We start from the raw sequence: 22,051 nt of genomic DNA, 5'->3' as shown, positions 1-22,051 counted from the left end.
TTTCTGCTGTGCCTTTGTCCGGGCCCCAACAACTTGGGACCAAGTTTACCAAGAAATTAAACAGTCAAAAGTTAGGTATGTGGGAGCCACACCCACAAACCACCTCCAGTTCAGCTATACAAGCTCATTTATTGACCTTTTCTCAGAGACCCATAGATAAATCTTGAAAGAGATAAAAAAAAAAAAACGCAGTTAATCTCGGACCTGAGCATGGCAGAACAGACTGGGGTAAATCGGAGGGGGGGTGGGCAGGTTGGCCTGGTGGCCTGCCCAAGCAGAGCCCCCAGCAGCCGCTTGCTTCCACAATCCAAAATCACCGCCATACCCACGGCCTGACTCCATGGTCTCAGGACGGACCTCACCAAGATATAATCTGCTGAAAATTCTGATATGCAGGTTTTGTGACTGAAATCTCCAGGCTTTCACAGAGTCGGGGTGGGCTACCCCCCCCCCCACCTCCCTGTACTTCCAGAAGCTTCGGCAGTCACATCCACACCCCAAAGTGGCCACCCAATTGAAAAGCTACTCCAGCCTTACTGTCCTGATAAAAATACCGAATGCCCTGAACAAACACCAGGACCTCTTAGCACCTGTATTGCAAACCACAATGCAGAAAAGGAAAAGGAGCAGGAGAGCAAGAAGGAAAGTGCCTCCCATAGAGGGAGGCTGGGGGTAGAGGTGGGGGCTTGGGGGATGGTGGTGGGAAGATGGGGGACATTGGTGGTAGGAAATGTGCACTGGTGAAGGGATGGGTGCTGGATCATTGTATGACTGAAATCCAATTATGAATAGCTTTGTAGTGGTCTATCTCAAGGTATCCAATTAAAAAAATTTCAAAAGAAAAGTGGAGTTCAGGCCCAGCTCAATCAGTTTAATCAATGGCTGAATAAATAGCAATACATTTTTTAAAAAAGTAACTTCCATAATAACATAAATATTATGAACTATGGGCAGTATTTCTTTCAAGCCCTTTCAAACCATTAAGGTCTGTCCTTTCTGTTCACGGAGGCAATACTCAGATGGCCTTTGTCACTGTATGTGAGCCCTGATCTTTGCCCCAGCTGACTGGCCTACAGAGAACACCAGACTGAGCTAAGACGAGGCATATGCAATATTTCAGGAATTTTGTAAAACGTGGCTTTGGTGCTGAGGCAGCCACTTCCTACTATACAGAGCCTTCGTGGAGCCAGTTTTAAAACAGGAAATAAGGGGTACAGGATACTTACCAGATTGACTGTACTTTCTGACCCTAACCCAACAAATAATGATGATGCCAGTAGCTGCTTTTCTTTCTCCTCTTTAGACTGGGTAAGGTCTTGAGTCTTCTTGGTTCCAGTTTGGTCTATGTTTTCCATTATTATACCCTCTTGAGAAATAGGTGGAGTGTCAATTTCATCACCAGATTTGCTTTCTTTCTTGGGAAGATAGCCCTCCTTCCCCCACAATTTCTTTATACCTTCCATCTTCAAGCTATTTGTCCTAAGAAGATTAATAATGAAATAAAGGCAATTAACGTACTTCTCAATAGATACATTCTTGAGGCATTTTTAAAAACACATCATTGCCAGAACCTTTTAGGAAAGTTTTCATGTCAGAGTCAATCTGCAAGAAGCAAAGAGCAGATCTGTAGATTTTACTTAGCTACAGCAACTTTTGACCACCCTACAGCCAAAGATTTAGGCAACAAACTCTAGACTTAAAACTTAAAACAAGGGGGCTGGAGCAATAGCACAGTGGGTAGGGCGTTTGCCTTGCACGCGGCCGAGCCGGGTTCGATTCCCAGCATACCATATGATCCCCCGAGCACTGCCAGGAGTAATTCCTGAATGCATGAGCCAGGAGGAACCCCTGTGCATTGCCAGGTGTGACCCAAAAACCAAAAACCAAAAAAAAAAAAAAAACCTTAAAACAAAACTCTATAGACATAAATTTTGGATCATTTCATTTTCATGTAATTGCCTGAGTAACTTGAACAAATGTATTTTATAGTAGAGAAGTATTATAAAATTAGTTTCCCGATTCAAAAAAATCTTACATTCTGATTAGACATCAAAAATTATTCTCTACAATCAGTTTTATCTTTTTTCTACACTTTTATTTAGTTTTAGGGCCACACCCAGTGTTGCTCAGGGCTTACTCCTGGCTCTACACTCAGAGATTACTCCTGGCAAGGCTCAGGGGACCATATGGGATGCCAAGATTAAATCCTGAGCAGCTGTGTGCAAGGCAAGCACCTTACCACTGCACTATCACTCAACCCTACATCAGTTTTTCATATTTATTGGTTTTAGAACCATGCTCAGAAGGACTTAGGGCTTACTCCTGGCTCTGTGCTCAGGGATCATTCCTGTAGGTACTCAGAAGACCACATGCAATGTTGGGGATTGACCTTGGGTTGGCTACGTGCAAAGCAAAGAGTCTCCAGTCCCAGAAATGATTTAGTTTATTACTTACAGTCAATCAAAGGAAGAGTTAACCCTACATAAATTTGCAAATTAAAATTCTGTTGGAAGTAAAAAATGCAATCACTCAAGTCCACTTTCATTTGTAAACTAAGCTTTAATCCAAAAGGTTTTCTGATAGTGAACACTATCTACATTGTCCACAATTTTATTTTATTTTATTTTATTTTGCTTTTTGGGTCACACCCGGCAATGCACAGGGGTTACTCCTGGTTCTACACTCAGGAATTACTCCTAGCGGTGCTCAGGGGACCATATGGGATGCTGGGATTCGAACTCGGGTCAGCCCTGTGCAAGGCAAACGCCCTACCCGCTGTGCTATCGCTCCCAGCCCATTGTCCACAATTTTAAAGATAACTTTATTTAAAAAACAAAATAAAATATGAGTTTATCTCTAAAACAAAAAAGCATAATTTTTTGAAAAAATATTAATGATAGCTGCTGTTAATACCTGAGTTGAAGAAGACTTAAAGTAATGATACAAGTCAAATGGCTATCCCAGAAAGCCAACCATAATGTATCTACATAAAAAAGTCCTGGGCCAAGTTAAGAATTTGGACTCACCCACTATTGTTCCCAAAGTTACAGTTATGAATCTTGACAGACTAATAAAATCACAAAAGAAGACTGATACACCCTTTACTGTTTTCATACAAGAACTATGTGTACTTGGCACTGGCTTATTTGAATATCCCTGTCATGGTCTAAAAGAACATTTTAAAAAATTGTACTGCTATGTGCTAGCGAGACAGTACAGTGGGTAGGGCATTTGCCTTGCTGACAGGAGACCTGGGTTCAATCCCTGTCACCACATATAGTTCCCCAAGCACCACAGGAGTGATCCCACAGCAATGCTAGGCATGGCCACCAAACCCAAATAAATGGATAAATAAATAAAAGAGCAACTACTGGGACCAGTATGTAATCAGTGATATGATACATGTTTCATATGTATGAAGCCTTGTGTTAGAATATCAATACCAAAAAAAGTATGCTTTGCTTTTTTTCTACATCTTACATTTTAAAATGATTTAAATAATACTTTAACAAGAATGTCAATAGAATAAGGGGAAAAAGTATAAGAAAGGGAATTTGAATCTATGCAATTTCATTCAGCATACCATTCTATATTCCTATAATCCATGTGTCATTCTTCTGATTGTTCCTATAACAATCTCACTGGAAGACTGACAAATGCAAAGATGAACACAAAATGACTGACTTCCTAATGAATATAAAAACTCAAAATTCAAATGTCATCTTTCAAAGCCTTCACCTTCAAGATTTTATCATTGATTCCAACAGTGCTATCATTATTCAAAAAGCATTTTAACTTTTGACAACACTCTCTCACAGACAAGAAGTCCATTTTTTTTCACTTTATATCACATCAGTATATTGACCGAAATTATTCAAAATAATGACTAATTTGGTAAACTCAGCTTTTAGATCATGATAATGGCAATGATAATTGCTATTAATAATAGCAGTTATGATTTATCAACCACCGACTATGCCCTGAGTTATACAAGGTACTTTATACATCATTTTACTAACTTAATCATACTCTAAAAGTAATTTATTTCTAAAATCAAATGCTACCAACAAAAGACAAAGATCCCACTCTATGTAAGACATTTAGAAAGAGGCAGCACCAATTTTTGAGGCCACTTTGAGCAAAGCATACAACTCTTGTCAAATGAAATTGGCTACCTTATTTTATGTTCATCTGTCAATTTTCTAGTGAGATGGTATAAGAGGTATCCATTAGAAGAATGACACGAACATATTATAATATTGAAACTCATGCTGAATATGCACATGGATAAGTTCTGATGTGCTTCTTTAAAGTGTATATTAATTTATAAATATATAGGGGGAGGCTAGAGAGATAGTACAGTGTGTAGGGCACTTACTTGCCTTGCACAAGGCCAACCCAAATTTGATCTCCAGCATCCCACATGGTCCCTGGTGCACCAACAGGAGTAATTCCTGAGTGCAGAGCCAGAACTAATCCCTGAGCATCTCCAGGTATGGCCCCAAAATTAAATCTCTCCCTCTCTCTCTCTCCCTCCCCCACTCCCTCCCTCCCTCTCCTATTTCTCTTTCTCCCTCCCTCTCTCTCTTTCTCTTTAAATATATGTATCTATAATGTATAGCAGTAACACACTATTACTGTGTGTACAGCTATATATATATCCTATATTTTGCTTTTCTCAGACCTGCTGGTGTTTAATTTTTATACACCAGGGACTGCTCCCTTCTCAGTCTATGGGGCCACTCCTGACAGTGCTCAGTGGAACATGTGATCCTGGAATCAAACCTGGGGCTTTCACATGCAAAGCATGTGCTTCAGTCCTTGGAGGCATCTCCCTAGCTTCTATCCTATATTTGAAGGTAAATAAGCTCTGAAATAAAAGGACATTACTAAACTAACCGTCCATGGAGAATTTAGCTAAGGCATTATACTAAAATAAATTGTGACAAATATGCCTCTCTCTTTGAAAATTATTTAAAGACAACTGAAACAATAAAATTCTTGAAAGTCATGTTAAAACAAGAAAATTATCATAATGGTTTCAAATGGAAAATTAAAGACATTTAAACACCCATATTGTCAATTTTTATAAGGAAAGGAACTTACTCTTTCAGTCCTGTCTCTGCACTGTTGCCAGAGATATCCGAACCAAGAGACACGCCAGCAGGAGACTCCCGTCCAGTCATGCCGGATGAAGAAAATGAGGGTCCATATGGTTCAAAATTAAGAACTGAAATTTTAACACAGTTAACAAAGGATGAAATTTAAAGCAAAGCAAAAATTATGAAAAAAGTTATCAAAGTTACTGAAATAACTGAAAACTGGAGTTCAGTAATGATTGTCAAGTTTGGAAATGATGTAACTAAATATTTATAGGGATAATGATAAAGCAGCTACAATTTACTAAAGTCTACCGTAAGTCTTAGTACTACCAACTGATCATAGACAAATCATCCCTGATTTTAATATTTTCGCTCTCATTTGAAACTAAAAAAGGATTCAATTAGGAAAGATAACTGATAAATGAGTTCTAATAAAAACTTGCTACTCTAATGCAAAAATGTATAAAGACCCATCAGTGAGAAGACGACAGTGTTTTCTCTTAATAAGACATCTTGGGCATATTCCAGTGCAAAAAGGTCTGATGGAGTCCGCAATGTGAAATCTTTCTCACTGGCAAAGAACAAGGTTTATTTGGGTTCAGATTCCTTAGAGTCTGCATAACCCAGAGTCATGAAAACGAACACTGGCACTATGGTAGAGCAAATGCCAAAAGACATTCTCCTTCCTTCAGAACAGAATCCCTGACCGTTAGCTACAGAAGTGACCACTCAGAAAAGAGATGACATTTCTAGACACCTCTGTCGTATGACTGAATTCCAGTCAATAAAATCATGCATACATTTTCTGGGCAACTTCTGGCAGAAACTCTCCCAAAAGAAAAAAACGAAAGGGGGAAGCCACGGTCAATGGACGGGCAGTGGGAGTGCGGCACATGCACATGCTTGGTGGGCCCTGGGTTCCAGGCCCAGGGGTCCAGTGTGGCCCGAGTGGAACCCACAACCGCCGGGTCTGAGTGACACCCCTTGCCTCAGTGGACTCTCAGGCCAGGGACCAGGCAAGGAACCTCTGGAAGTGGTCCCATGCCTCTGTGTATTGCTTGGGGACCCAAAGTAGAAAATGGGGGAAAAAGGAAAATGCCAACTTTCTGCTCTACGTTCCCCTTCCACCTTCCGGAAGCTACCATCCATCTGCATTTCTCTGATGGGAAGGAGCAGAAGCCCCAATTTGTTTATTCGTTTGCCAATGTGCTATTTCGTTAAGTCACATAGTCACATTTCCCTTTTAGGAACCTGAGTTATAATACAAAGGTCTTTATTAAATAATAAAATGAATCTTAAAAATATATGAAGTTCCACAACTATTATTCTAATTTTACAGCAGAAGAAACTGGCAAAAAAATGTTCCTTGAGTAGGAACTAGTAATAAACTCTCTTCCCACCATTATTATTTTTGCCAATTCTTGTCATCTTCTATTTCCTAAGGCTTATTCTTATAAATTTGGCATCTTTCTATCCAAGCAGGTTAAATATAAGTCATACAAGTGACATATAAACACTACTCTTGGCAAATCATTTACAAAAATCTCAAAATCATCAGCAGAATTGATACCTGAAAGATTCAGAATTAACAACCTTTAGGCAAAAGTTTCCCCCTATGGTTTTCTACTTTACATCCAGGCCACGTCTAAAATACATAATTTTGTAAGTTATTCTTCAAGTATTTTTTAAGCACTTCTATCTCCTAACTCCTAACCTTTTTCTTTCCATGCTATTACAGTCTGAGGCCTTCACCTGGGCAGTCGTTGGGGGTATGACTGGTGGATGCTTTCTTTTTGTTCACTTAAAGCAGCCAGATTTCCAAGAAGAAATTAAGTAAAAAAAAAAAAAAAATTTCCTGACAAGGGAGCAGTAAGTCAAGTAAATCTGGGATCTAAGATCAATGACATTTCAATTTAACTTTAGAAAACTTTTGAAAAATAGATGAGAGGAAGAACCTAATTCGAGAGCTTAACCCCATTATAGTCATAGTTCTAAGGGAGTGAGGGGATACACTGGGCAAAGGATTTCATTAACACGAGGAATCCTGGAACTGTCTATTTTGTTTTTGTCAATCATTTAACATATTTTAAGAAAGAAGACATGCCAGACCAGGAATTAGGCTCCTCATCCTATATTCTCTGCTCTTCCCCAGCCCTGAATCACAGGAAAGGTAACTAATAATCCCCAAACATGTTAAAATAAGGAAATATGGCAAGTGGGCTGTGTCTCTCACTGTGAACTTCAATCTTCATTCCATGCCCAGTCATAATGTCTCTATATGTACTAGAGTCTCAGATACACAAACTATGATTTAAAACATAATCCTCCCTTCTCCTCAATACTCTACCAATACACATGAGCTGAATGGGAAAGAAACATTATCTTTTGAAAGTGAATTGAATTTTCTATCATTAGTTATCATGGTGCTAAATAATGTACCTAAAGTCTTAACAAAGCAAATACTTCTGCATAAAAAGATAATTTAGGCCTATAACTAGAGTCATAGTTTATGATCATTTAGTTCCACTGTGAACTGTACTGAGATTTCTCAAGACAGAAATATTCAACTAAATCATTAAATGATCAAGAGGGGGAAAGACCTTTTAGCACTGAACTTTTCAATATTGACATTCTGAACTTTATAAAAATAACCTCAAAAATGTAATCTCATCAACCGCCAAGATCCAGAGACTATAAAGCAAAACTCTTGGAATCTCCTGCCCACTGTGCCAGGCTGTCTTTGGGGCCCCCTGGAGGGGGACAGGTTGAATCTCCCTTCCCTGCCCCAAGCAGAAGCCCGGCAGCCGAAAACCTCTAGAACCCAATCACAGCCATGCTCAAAGCCTCTCTCCACACGGTCAGACAAACCTCACGCATGAAGGAACTAGCAGAGGAACCCAGGTATGCGGGACCCGTGGCTGAGATCTTCAAGCCTGCTTGAATGAGGAGTGGGCCTCCTCCACCCAGATCCCCAGTTTTCCAGTAGCTTGGCACTCACACCCACAAACTGCCCCCAGCGCCATGTAATCTCATGAACGGCCAAGATCCAGAGACTATAAAACAAAGCTCCCGAAAGAGAGCGATGCAGAATCTCACATGGCAGAGCCTGGCAAGCTACCCATGGTATATCTGATATGCCAAAAACAGTAACAATAATGGGCCTCATTCCCCTGACCCTGAACGAGACAGGGATGAATGGAGATGTCACTGGCGCCTGCTCGAGCAAATCAATGAGCAACGAAATGACAGTGATAGAGTGATAAAAAATAACCAGGGGGTGTGTGCTTCCTTTTTTTTACTTCGTGGGAATCTTTCCTCTCTGGAGAAACCTGTCCTTTATCTCCACGTGTTAACTTTTCTTTCCTCTCCTTTAATAATTTTCTTACTTCAAAATAAAGAAGGTAATGTTTAGTATTTTTCCTTTATTAATACTGCCCATCTATTATCTGAGTAATTTAAAGATTTCCCCATTAACCCCCCCCCCAAAAAAAGGGGCAGAAATCTATCCCTGGTGAGCTACATTTCTTAAATCTAAAGTTATTTTTTTCATTTTTCCACTATTCTAATTTTCTTGCCAGATATTTCGCTGGAGGAAGCAATCCAAAACACAGCCATAATAAGACTGCTCAGAATTAAAATGAGGCTCACTAGGGTGGTCTCTTATGGTGCGTAGGGCTCTTGCCTTGCATGTGGCAGATCTTGGCTCGGATCCCCAGCATCCCATCCCGGAATAATTCCTGAGTACAGAGCCAGGGGTAAACTGTGAGCATCGGGGATGTGGCCCCAACACGAACAAGCATACAGTGAAACTCACTGGTCCACGGTGGCTACAGTGTTTACTGGAACTTTTCTCCAAGTGCATTCGTGTCCAGCCTCCAGCACACTGAGCAACTCTAATTCCGACCCTCGAGTTTTTTCAAATTTCCAGGACAGATGGCATATCTTAGGCTCTAACGTTCACGGAGGTTTGTTTTTCTTCACATTTCTTTAAATTTAAGCACCGTGATTTATAAAGTTATTCACAGCTGAGTTTTTAAATACAATACTGAGGCACGAGCCCACCTCCAGTGTCACCTCCCCTCTGCCAGTGTCCCCAGGTTCCCGCCCATAGTCACTCCCTACCACCAGGCAGACTGCCCTTGTGACAGACCCTTACTAATTTTTTAAAAATTTTATTTTCATAATGTTGTTCACATTAATTGATTACATTAAATATTTCAACACCAAACTTACCACCATGATTTCGAATTTTCCACCACCATTCAAGTCTGGGTGACAGGCTCCTTGCTAAGTTCGACTGTCAAAATTTTGGGTTCCTTGACTTCAGTGTTGTTGACTGTGGTTTGGATACTTGGCTCTATCTTTTTTTTTTTCTTTTTGGGTCACACCCGGCAATGCACAGGGGTTACTCTCCTGGCTCATGCACTCAGGAATCACCCTTGGCGGTGCTCAGGGGACCATATGGGATGCTGGGAATCGAACCAAGGTCGACCGCGTGCAAGGCAAATACCCTACCCGCTGTGCTATCGATCCAGTCCCAGGCTCTATCATTTCTTAATACCACCTTTGTACCTGACCCTCCTGACCTGGCCCTGGGAATAACTGCAGGCTAACATTTTTCCTGGATTCCAAAATCTTAGAGTAAACAAATTACAAGCAGATATAAGGAAAGGCAACATAAAGTACATATTCTCAATTATTTATTTACAAACTGATACTCATTGCATAAAAATATTATATCCCTATGATTTAAATTCCTACAAACCAAGAAAAATTACCTTTCTCTTGAGAAAACTTTTCTTCCTGTCTCTGGTGGTGAGGTTTATAAGGCAATGCCCCCTGACTCAGTTCTTCAGCCACAAAACCATCCAGAAAAGATAAGGAAGCATCTACCTATATTAAAATGAAGCAACATTTAGAATTACAAAAACCGTATTCTAAACTGGAAGCAGAGCCAAAGAAATAACTTCATTGCATACATCCTGAAAATAAAGTTTAAGTGCAAAAAATAACACTTCAGGGATACCCTTGACATTCTTCAAAGAAATGGAGCAAGCGCTCCTGAAATTCATATGGAACAATAAGCCCCCACGAATAGCTAAAGCAATCCTTGGGAAAAAGAAAATGGGAGGAATCAACCTCCCCAACTTCCAACTCTACTACAAAGCGGTAGTCATTAAAACAGCATGGTACTGGAACAAAGGCAGAGCGGCAGACCAATGGAACAGGGTTGAATACTCTGACATACACCCCCAAATATATGATCATCTAATCTTTGATAAGGGAGCAAGAAATGTGAAGTGGAGCAAGGAAAGCATGTTTAACAAATTGTGCTGGCAAAACTGGACGGCTACATGCAAAAAAATGGGCTTAGACCTCCATCTATCACCATGTACAAAAATCAGATCAAAATGGATTAAAGACCTCAACATCAGACCAGAATCCCTAAGGTACATTGAAGATAAGGTCGGCAAAACCCTCCACGACATTGAAGCCAAAGGTATCTTCAAAGCTGACATGCCACTGGCTAAGCTAGTGAAAACAAAGATAAATAAATGGGACTATCTCAAACTAAGAAGCTTCTGCAACTCAAAAGAAACAGTGACCAAAATACAAAGACAGTCTACAGAATGGGAAAGGATATTTATGCAGTACCCATCCGATAAAGGGTTGATAACAAGGATATACAATGCACTGGTTGAACTCCACAAGAAGAAAACTGCCAACCCGATCAAAAAATGGGCTGATGAAATGAACAGAAACTTTTCCAAAGAAGAAATCCAAATGGCTAAGAGGCACATGAGAAAATGTTCAACATCACTAATCATCAGGGAGATGCAGATCAAAACAACAATGAGATATCATCTCACACCACAGAGACTGGCCCACATCCCCAAAAACAAAAGCAACCGGTGTTGGCGTGGATGTGGGGAGAAAGGGACTCTCCTTCACTGTTGGTGGGAATGCCGACTGGTTCAGCCCTTTTGGAAAACAATATGGACGATTCTCAAAAAGTTAGAAATTGAGCTCCCATTTGACCCAGCAATACCACTCCTGGGAATATATCCCGGAGAGGCAAAAAGGTGTAGTAGAGATGACATCTGCATTTCCATGTTCATTGCCGCTCTGTTCACAATAGCCACAATATGGAAAAAACCAGAGTGCCCGAAAACAGATGATTGGCTAAAGAAACTCTGGTATATTTACACAATGGAATACTATGTAGCTGTCAGGAAACATGAAGTCATGAAATTTGCATATAAGTGGATCAACATGGAAAGTATCATGTTGAGTGAAATGAGTCAGAAAGAAAGAGACAGACATAGAAAGATTGCACTCATATGTGGAATATAATGTAACTGAGAAGTACAAGTTGGCAACGATGCAACTTCTGGCAGATATCTCTCTGGACTTAGTTACTAAAATACTAAATTACAGAAACCCAAAACTGAGAGTCCGCTAAGTGTGGTCACTCGACCTCATACTTCTTCATCCTCAGCAATGGAAAACAAATTATCTAATGCTTCCTTTTCAGCAGGTCTGACTTTAGGGGAGAGACTCTCCAAACAATAATAGTGAGTTTTGTTGAAATATTGTATGCAATCAAAGTGAAAGTAAAGTGAAATTTATTAGTTACACAGGCGGGGGTGGGGGCTAAGGGTGGGGGGGCTAGGGGCGAGGGGGGGGTTGGGGTGTGAGGGGGCGGGGTGGAGCTATACTGGGATACTTGGTGGTGGAATATGAGCACTGGTGAAGGGATGGGTATTCGAGCATTGTATAACTGAGATTTAAACCTGAAAACTTTGTAACTTTGTAACTTTCCACAATAAAAAATTAAAAAAAAAATAACACTTCAGTCCTAAAAGTGCTACCTAGTGTCCAGTTTTCTGAAATTTCTATAAACAACAAACAACTGACCTAACATAGACTTACAGCAACTGCTACTTAAGTACACTGTATTGTTGAGTAATCTTTTTAGCAACCAATAGGCTCGGGCATCATGTTAGATGACATAGCTAAGACAAAGATCGTTCATGCTACCAAAACCCCTGTAAGCTCCCAGAGAAGAAGACACACAGACCAGAGTAGTATCTATAGTATCTGTATTAGTTTCTTACTGCAGGGGGAGAAAATCAAGGTGTTGGTAAGGCCCAACAAAACCTGTAACTGAATCACATGTCAGAGGTCTCTTTACCTGTTTCAGGGGCTAAGACATCTTTGGAAGACCATTACTCATCCTTCCATAGTGCCTTTGATTTAACTACTCCTTTCTAACTAAAAATACTTTTTCAGAAATGAATAGAAAATTACTCAGCTTCAATAGGAATAAATACAGAAGAACAATTAAATGAAGAAATAAGGGGCTGAGGCGATAGCACAGCAGTTAGGGCGTTTGCCTCACACGAGGCCAACCCAGGTTCGATTCCCAGAATCCCTGATGGTCCCCCGAGCACCGCCAGGAGTAATTCCTGAGTTGCATGAGCCAGGAGTAACCCCTGTGCATCGCTGGGTGTGACCCAAACAGCAAAAAAAGTAAATAAATAAGATATAAAGGAAGTATAAAGGATTAGATAGGAAAAAGTGAGGTGAAAAAGAAAAATACACGTGAGCATATGTAATAGTATCCTCAGAAACCACAGACCAGCTTCTCTTGATTTAGCTGGCATATGCACACAGCTCAACATTTAGAACAATAGGTAATTCTGAAATGTTTAACTGGTATTTCACAAAAGAGTTAGAAAGGTTTAATTCATTTGGTTTTGAAAAAGATTCAATTTTGGTTTTGCTTTGGGGTCACACCAAGTGGTGCTCAGGGCTTACGCTGCCTCGGAGCTAAGGGATCACTCCTGGAAGTGGCTGGGGGGGAACAATACACAGTGCCAGAAATCAAACCCAGGTCAGCTATGTGGAACACAAGCGCCTTATCAACCGTATGTCTCCAACTCCCTCCTCTATTCCTATAAAATCACTAACCAGAAACTCTTGGCTTTCAGGGCTGAAGTGATAATACAGTAGGTAGGGCTCTTACCTTGCTCACGGCTGACCCGGATACGATGCCCCACATTCCATACTGACCCCCCCCCCCACCAAAGCCCTACCAGGAGTGATACCTGGGCACAGAGCCAGAAGTAACCTCTGAGCGCTGATAGGTATGGCCAGAAAAATAAAATAAATAAATTCTTAGGGCCAAAGTGACAGCAGGTAGGTACTAGCCTTGCACAAGACTGACCCATTCTGATCCCTGGCCCCCCATGCAGCCCCCGAACCCACCAGGAGTGATCCCTGTGTGCAGAGCTAGGAGTCAGCCCTGAGCACAGCTGGGTGTAGCCCAAATCACCCCCATCCACCAAGAAAAAGAGAGAAAGAAAGAAAAGAAATTCTCAACCTCTCTCATACTAATGTGAGAAAAATTCCAACTTAGGCAATTAAAAAAAAAAACCCGGTATTTTTATATATTCCAGTGTTATTGCAAATGTTAGAATTATTTTGTTTTAAAACAATGCAATTTTCAGCCTAAGAGATAGCACAAGGAGGTACTTGTCTTGCAAGGAGAAGACTTGGAATTAAAACCTAGTACCACACATATTGAACCCGACCGAGCACTGCAAGGAGTGATTCCTGAGCACAGAAACACAGCACTGCCAGAGGTGGCCCAAAAACTAGTTAAATGAAACAATACCATTTCTCAAAAGATGGAGCACAGATTTCTTACCACCATGTCTTCATAACTCTTATCAGTTGGAAGCAAGGTCTTCATAAGTTCCATATTTTCATGCATATGTTTCAATTCAAATGCATGCTGTCTCATGCACGTGTCTAAAGATACGGTGAATTCCTGGATTAACCTCTCAACTATATCAGAAGATTGTGCTTGGGATGCCAACTTGGTTACAGCAGCAATTAACCAGGCTTTTGTTTCTGAAGAAACGGAGTCGTTCACAAGTAATTTATATAGCTTGGCTATAATTTCCTCTGGTGTTTCTTTATCTAAGAGGTAGGAATATTCCCCTAATACCTGTGAATAAAATAAAGAGGTGTTTATAGACACATTATCAAGTTTTATGGCAAATTATACCTGAAAATGTAAACAGAGTGCACAGAGATGGAAGGTGGTTCTAGAAGAGGGAGTAACCTAAGTCCTATTTCAAAAATCCATGAATTAGAACTGCTTCTGGAAAAATGGCATCTGTATCTTTCCCTACTCTTCCAAAGTACAATCTAAAACCTCCCAGTAAAATAATTATTTTATTTTTATTGTTATTTTCTGTTATTTTTCTTTTTTATTATTTATATAATATATAATTGTTATATAAATAACAACTTATTATTGTTATTTTAAAGTAGCAATAAAAATTAATTAGTGTTATTTTATTATTATTAGATATTATTAAATGTTCCTTATTGTTATTAAATTATATATAATACTACATATATTATATACAGCATAATATATAATATATTATTGCATGTTAAATTATTATATTATTAAATATTTAAAATATGTAAAAAATACATATAACTCTGAGAAAAAAATTTTTTCAGTGTAACTCCCTCAGGCTCTTGGAGCCCATGGAATATCTCTAAGCCTGAAGCTGTACAGTGAGAGTCAACAATGGGACATGCACGCTAAAACGATAATAATGACAATAAAAAGCCCCAAGAAAAGCCTGCCCTCTAGCCAAAGAGCCATGAAAAAAGGAACAATATTCAGCCCCATCCAGCATGGCAAAGGCAGAATGGAGAGGAGAGCCAGGGCTGCCGCACCCAGCAGACGGGAGCAGAAGCCCAACTCTCCCCAAAGGTCTGCCAGAGAAGGCGGAGAGGAGAAGCATCCACCCCCGCAACGCTGGAAAGAGGCTAACTCGTCCAGCGTCAGTGAACATCAACACATTTACACTTAGGCTTAAAGGGCCACCCTGCCATGTGGAGGGTGCTGTGGAGAGCCTAATGGAGAGGGTCAGTGCTGGCCTCAGTGCTCAGCGCCAACGAGACCACCCCTCGACAGCGCTGGTGAGGCCAAGCGGAAGTCTCCACACCGCTGTCCCCAAAACTGCACAACATGGCAACGAATCCGGAGGCACACAAAGAACTCAACACCAGCACAGTCTACAGAGCATGAAGCATCCCCGACGGCAGGAGAACAGCCATTCCTTTCCTGGGCCAAGAAACCCATTGTGAAAGTCTAGGCAGAAGACAAGTCACCCTGCGGAAATTTGAGAAAACTACAAAATCGCAAAACTACTTGTGATGCAGTAAGTGCATGTCTCCAAATCGCCCCCTAAAGTAACACTCACCCATGTGCAAAAGAAGACATACACAAAGCTGATGGGGGTTCTGCAATTACACATCAATGTATCACTGTCATCCCATTGTTCATCGATTTACTCGAGTGGGCACCAGTAATGTCTCTATTACACTCAGCCCTGATATTTTTGCAGCCTCTCCTTACTCATCTTTCCCAACGATTGGAGGCCCGTATAGAGTCAGAGGAATGAGACCTACTGTTACTGTTTTTGGCATATTGAATACACCATGGGTAGCTTGCCAGGCTCTGCAATTACATATATCTGGAACAGATGAAATCGTAAGCTATTTGCAAAGAGATAGTCTCCAGGGTGCTGAACTGGACGTGGTAAGCAGCCAGCCAGGAGGCCTGCACCACGTGAAACTGGGGGCAGCCACAGAAGCTTCCAGGCCACCTACAGTCAACAGCATGAGACTCCAGCCCTCGGCCCAACAGCTGCAAGAAACTGAATTCTGCCAACAAGCACAAGTGAATTAAAAGTAGATTCTTGACCATCCCATCTGAGAGAGCAGCCCCAGAGACTCGGAGCCCTGGAGCAGGCACCAGCTACGCCACGCGGGGACCTCTTGCCCACAGGAAACAGGTAAGAAATATGTACTATTTTTAGCAGTGACTCTGAGGTAACACCATTATAGAACCATAGAAAAATAATGTAACAAAGATACAAATATTCACAGATTCAAGTGTTAGATTCACAGAGAAAAACACAATAAATATATCAGAAACACATCGAAGTGTCTCAGTGAGGACTCATGTTTGGAAGACTCGACAACCGAGATGGCAGAGGAGAAAGACAATCATTTAGGCCACAAAAGGGAGTCACTGAGAAAGAAAGAGGATAGCGGAAGGAGTTAGCTCAGGAGACCTGCAAGATTTCTGAAGGAAACATACTGCCACAATAATGCTACCAACTTTTGGATTCAATGTACTTTGCTCACCCAACTCATCACTTGAAGAAATCTCTGAGGATAGAATGCATTTTCTACATCCAACAAAGTAAGATAAGACTGAACTGCATAAAGTCTTAACTGCTGATTTTCTGTTTCATCATCAAAACCTACAAAAAAAAAGTTGACATATTATCTTAATTTCCAAAAAAATTTCTAAGGGCTCTAATAGTGAAAAACAAACTGCAAACACTTGACAGAATGCAAGCGTTACTCACCTTCTGCTAGTAGTCGTAGGAAGTTATTGGGGATATCAGGGTGCATGACATCCCCTCCCACTGAAAACACAGCATTCATGGTCTGAATGAACCACGCGTTATCCGGAGCATATGTGTCCACAGTGTTAAGAACAAGTACACTTCCAAGTGCTATTTATTATAACTGTCCTTTCTGCTTGAACCTTTTAAAGAGGAGAACCAGGACTGGAGAGATCATAAGGGGGCTAGGGTGCTTGCTGGGTGCTAGAGTTTGATCCCTAGCACCGTATGTTCCCCAGAGCACAGCTGAGATACCCAAGCAAAGGGCTGAGAGTAGCCCAAGCACCAGTGGGAGGTGGCACATAGTCCCAAGAAAAGCAATAATAAAAGTTTAAATAGCCTGAATTACTCTAATGTATTTTTACCCTTAATCTCAGCCAATATTGTCCTATGCTCCAGTTTTGTATAAAAATAGGTGCTCAACTGGGACTTGTGTAGGAAAGCAGGCAGAGCTTGTCTTGAATATAGCCAAACCAGGTTCAACCCTGGTTCCATATGATCCCCAAGCACTGCCAGGAGTAATTCCTGAGTGCAGAGCCAGGCAGAGCCCTGAGCATCTCCCCAAACCATAAAGGAATAAAGTGTTCAATGAAAGTTTATTTTAAAAAACTGAGCTCATATCATTCCACCCAACACAATACTTACACACATTCAATAAGAATATCCCAGTTAAGTAAAAACAAATAAATTCTAGGAAACCAAACATTCTTGAGAAAGGCTAATTGCTGTAGTGTCTCTACCTGAACAGGGTGATTGACCTCTTTTCTAGTCTGTTCCCTCTGTGGTTCTAAAATGCTCTCATTTTTCTGGCGTTAGCATGGTTAGGACAAAAGTCCCGTAAGGTTTCTGGGGGCAGAGAAGAATGCACGGGATCCAAAGTGCAAGAAATTACAGAAAGGCCCAGTCACCCTGCCTGTGGCCCCACAGAAGCACACAGGAGTGACCGGCAAAGCCCTCACTCTGTGAGATTTTTCCTGGTAGGAAGCTCAAAAAAGTAAAAAGTTTGAGCTTCACAGCCCACAGATGGAGGAGGAACAAAACAGATGCACAGAGAGTGGACGGAGAACACAGTGGGCTGGAAACCCACCCACAGCCTTCTGATCTCCGGCCACAGAGGGTCTGAGTGAAAGGCTGAACGTGGGCTTGGCAGGGTCACAGGCTGGTATTTAAGGCTCATCTGTGGTCATCTGCGGCCCCAAGCAAGAAGGCCACTCACCAACTGTCCAGGCTGATTTGTGGGCAGACAGCCCGCTGCAGGAGGTTAAGACAAGAAACTTTAACTCAGAAAAGAAACTGCGTAGGAAGGTCAAGTCAAAGACAAGGAGAGATGGAAAGAAAAAGCAGGCAGAAGTTTCTATATTTTCCTGCTTTTAATACCAAATGAAAAGAAAGAGAAAAAAACCCATCCCATAATACATAAATTCTTATTTTTGCTAAGAAACTTGAAGATCAGGAATAGATGGTCAGAGCAACAGGACAATGGATAGGGCACTTGCCTTGCAGGCAGGAGACCCGTGTACTGTCCCCAGTTACCCATTTGGTCCCCTGAGCCTCGCCAGGGATCCATCCCTGAGCACCGCTGGGTATGCCCAAAAGCCAAAATTTAAAAAAAAAAAAAAAAAATCAGGAATAGACACTATTACTGGATTACTAAACTCATCTTGCAAGTAACAATGTCTATAATCATTTTACTTTCTTTTTTTTTTTCTTTTTGGGTCACACCCAGCGATGCTCAGGGGTTACTCCTGGCTTTGCACTCAGGAATTACTCCTGGTGGTGCTTGGGGGACCATATGGGATGCCGGGGATCGAACCCGGGTCGGCCGCGTGCAAAGCAAACGCCCTACCCGCTGTGCTATCGATCCAGCCCCACTATAATCATTTTAAAGTCACTGTGAATTACAGGTATTTAATAACTCATGGTTCAAAGGATATTTCTCAGCCAGTTCAGCTATTTTGCCAACCAAATTGACGATAATATACTCTTCTTTGCTCTGCTGTAAATATTCAAGCATCTTCTGAACAATCACTGTTATATTCTGTTCATTAGTAATTCTGTAAAGAAGTTCCAGAGTCTATTTGAGAAAGAAAAAAAAAAGAATATAATACAAATGCGTAACAGTACATACTGCAACAATAGGTTTATAAGTTTGGTTCTTCCACTTTTATAATGATCTACTGGGAAATCAGTTAATAGGTGCTCTAGGAATCCATGTTTTTAAGTGAAATAGAACTTAAGGAAGTGAAACTACTATCAAAAAAATGTATTTCAATCAATGCTGAAGTCTAAAAGCCTTCAACTAATTTCGATAATTATAATCTGACATTTGTACATGACAGGGCATGCAAAGATAAAAATGTTAAAAGGTTTATAATCTAGATTCTCAAACTATGACAGCCTCTCCAGCCTATACTACTTACTACTGGGTATGCACGCACATGGTGTACATACAAATATGCATATGAAGGTTCAGCCCTGCAAACTGGATTTTCTATACTATGAAAACAACAGAAAACAAAAGTGAAGTGGATTTGTCAGCTAACAGTAAATGGACTCTAGCCAATGGCTAAGGTAAGTGGCTCAAGCACTCCAGGCCTACAGAACTTATGTTTGAAATCTCAGGTAAAGAGACACCTTACAGTTACTTTCTCAAGGCTGAGGAATACATCTCTTGTTACTTCAAGTATGGTAAGAAAGACTAGTACCAGAGAATGCAGCCATTTGGTTTGCACTGTAAGGCTACATTAAGGCTCTAAAAATAGAGCTCCCAGAAATCTATACAAGAGGAAGAGCCATACTGAGAACTGCTTACTGGTATTTTAGAATCAATAATATTAGGGAGTTTCCACAGATGCTGAGCTGGGGGAATAGCTCCGAAAGCTGGGATGCATGTTCTGTACTAAGGAACGCTGGGCTCCGTCCCAGGCACGGCATGGTCCCCAAGCACTCCTGAGAGTGACCCACTAACACCAAGCTGGGAAGAGCCACCAGTAAACTAGGATGTGCTCTCCATTTCAAAAAAAAGGGTTTTTTTTCCCCCTATATAGCCTATTTTTCAAACTGGCTCAAAGTATCTTTAGGGATCTTTCTAATTTTTCAAAATTTAAAGCCAGGACTAGAAGTAGAGATTGAAAAAGAAGTTTTTAAAACAAACAAACAAAAAACCTGCTTCAGTTAATCCTATTTCTCTTCAAAACCTATGGCTCCCCCATTAACAGCTTTCAATTTATGGGAGCTTCGTCAGATATGCTTCCTGAGGGCTCAAACTATATGCTATATAGATAGTACCATAGCACTGTAGCACTGTCATCCCATTGTTCACTGATTTGTTCAAGTGGGCACAGTAACATCTCCATTGTGGACTGGAGTGATAGCACATCAGGTAGGGTGTCTGCCTTGCACGCGGCAGACCCGGGTTCAATTCCTTCCTCCCTCCCTCTCGGAGAGCCTGGCAAGCTACCAAGAGTATCCCACCCGCATGGCAAAGCCTGGCAAGCTACCAACAAGTCTCGCTGTATAGATAATCTACACCAAATTTGTTACCTATACTAAGGCCATGAAGTTTCACATTTCCAGCATTCATTCATCCCACAAATAAAATGGTATTAGAAAATGCAAGCTGAGAGGTCTTCCCTGTTCATTTGGTTTTTGTTTCTTTCTCTTTTATTCTTTTTGGTCTGAGGACCAAAACCAAGTGGTTGTCTGGACTGACTTCTGGCTCTGTGCTCAGGAATCCCACCTGGTGGGGTTCAGGGGAATATATGCGATGCCAGGAATTGAGCCTAGTCAATGACACACAATGCAAGCACCCTACTCGTGGTACTAGGTTCCCTTATACCTTTTTATTTTATTTTTGGTAATGCCAGGATTCTAACCCAGGGCCCCAAATATTCAAGGCAAGTGCTCTACCACTGAGCTTTTACCTGATTTTTTTCTTCCAAAGAGGGAGGTTTTGTCACTTGGAGGGGCTGCAGGGAGAGAGGAGGGTCCTAACTGACAGTGCTGGGGCCATTCCTGTTGGTGTTTGGTGGACCAAACAAAGCAGTACCAGGGATCAAGCTCCACATGCAAAGCATGTACTCCAGCCCTTTGTGCTACCTCCCAGCCCCATAGATTAATTTAAATAAAAGTACCATACATATTTTTTACATAAGAATTAAGAGAAATATTTATATCCCAGCAGACACTAAAGCAATTTTACAAAAGGAAAAATTCAAACGAGATTAGGAAAGAGAGTAGAGCTGGTAAGGTGTTTCCTTGTATGGACTGACCGAGATCCCATCCCCGGCATCACATATGGACCCCCAAGCACCTCCAAAAGTGATCCCTGAGTGCAGAGCCAGGAGTAAGCCCTAAGCACTGCCTGGTGTGTGCCTCCCCCAAAAAGGATCACCAAGCCAGCAGTAGGCCCTGAGCATCACCAGGATGGTACAAACAAAAATAAAACAAAGAAATCAAGTAAATAAAACTTTTTTTTTAATGCCCAAAAAACAAAAGTGAGAACGGAGCAAAAAAAAATGGGATCAGAGAGTAAGCAATAGGCCCTGAGCATTGCAAGCTATGGTATAAAAACAAAAGTTAAAAAAAAGAAATTAAGTAAATAATAAATCTTTCCTTTTAAGAACTGCAAATCATTTAGATTCATCATCAATAATTCTTTCAACATTCCTACATATTTAATAAAAGATGTATTAGAATATTTTATAAGTAAAGACAATAAAAATTTATCACCATTAATTCCATCTTAAAACTATAGCAATAGTAAGCCCAGGGAAATAGTTTTTGTTTGTTTTTTGTCTTTTTGATGCTCAAGGGTTACTTCTGGCTCTGCACTCAGGAATTACTCCTGGGGCTGGAGCAATAGCACAGCGGGTAGGGCGTTTGTCTTGCTCTCGGCCAACCCAGGTTTAATTCCCAGATCCCATATGGTCCCCTGAGCACCGTCAGGGGTAATTCCTGAGTGCAGAGCCAGGAGTGACCCCTGTGCATTGCTGGGAGTGACCAAAAAAGAAAAAAAAAACAAACTAACTAAGGAATTGCTCCTAATGGTGCTCGGGAATCAACTCCGGGTTGGCCACGTGCAAGGCAAATGCCCTACCCATGGTACTATCACTCCAGCCCCAGGAAAGTAGATTTTTTTTTTCTTTTTGGGTCACACCCAGCAATGTACAGGGGTCACTCCTGGCTCATGCACTCAGGAATCACCCCTGGCGGTGCTCAGGGGACCATATGGGATGCTGGGATTTGAACCTGGGTCGGCCGCTTGCAAGGCAAACACCGTACCCGCTGTGCTATCACTCCAGCCCCAGGAAAGTAGATTTTTATTGATACAATTCTTTAGCCAAAAAGGACCTAACTCCTCCAGCCTCTACTTTAAACCATCCTTATAGATCACTATATTACTGTATCACTGTCATCCCATTGTTCATCAATTTGCTC

At 41.1% G+C, this 22,051-nt stretch overlaps 1 protein-coding gene across 1 annotated transcript in view; it reads right to left on the bottom strand.

Moving 5' to 3' along the window:
• AP4E1 (adaptor related protein complex 4 subunit epsilon 1) overlaps positions 1-22,051 on the bottom strand; it is a 75,485-nt gene that overhangs the window by 19,911 nt on the left and 33,523 nt on the right. The window contains exons 11-17 of the mRNA XM_004611772.2: positions 18,547-18,686; positions 16,574-16,686; positions 16,347-16,465; positions 13,816-14,118; positions 9,881-9,995; positions 5,107-5,230; positions 1,227-1,479 (exon numbers count right to left, since the gene is read on the bottom strand). Of these exons, the coding sequence (XP_004611829.2) occupies positions 1,227-1,479; positions 5,107-5,230; positions 9,881-9,995; positions 13,816-14,118; positions 16,347-16,465; positions 16,574-16,686; positions 18,547-18,686 (1,167 nt within the window). The remainder of the gene's footprint in view (positions 1-1,226; positions 1,480-5,106; positions 5,231-9,880; positions 9,996-13,815; positions 14,119-16,346; positions 16,466-16,573; positions 16,687-18,546; positions 18,687-22,051) is intronic.

Source organism: Sorex araneus, chromosome 3 (assembly GCF_027595985.1).
Source record: "Sorex araneus isolate mSorAra2 chromosome 3, mSorAra2.pri, whole genome shotgun sequence".
Lineage (NCBI taxonomy): Eukaryota > Metazoa > Chordata > Mammalia > Eulipotyphla > Soricidae > Sorex > Sorex araneus.
The sequence above is the reverse complement of the archived record's forward strand: the minus strand, read 5'-3'. Positions and strand labels throughout refer to the sequence as shown.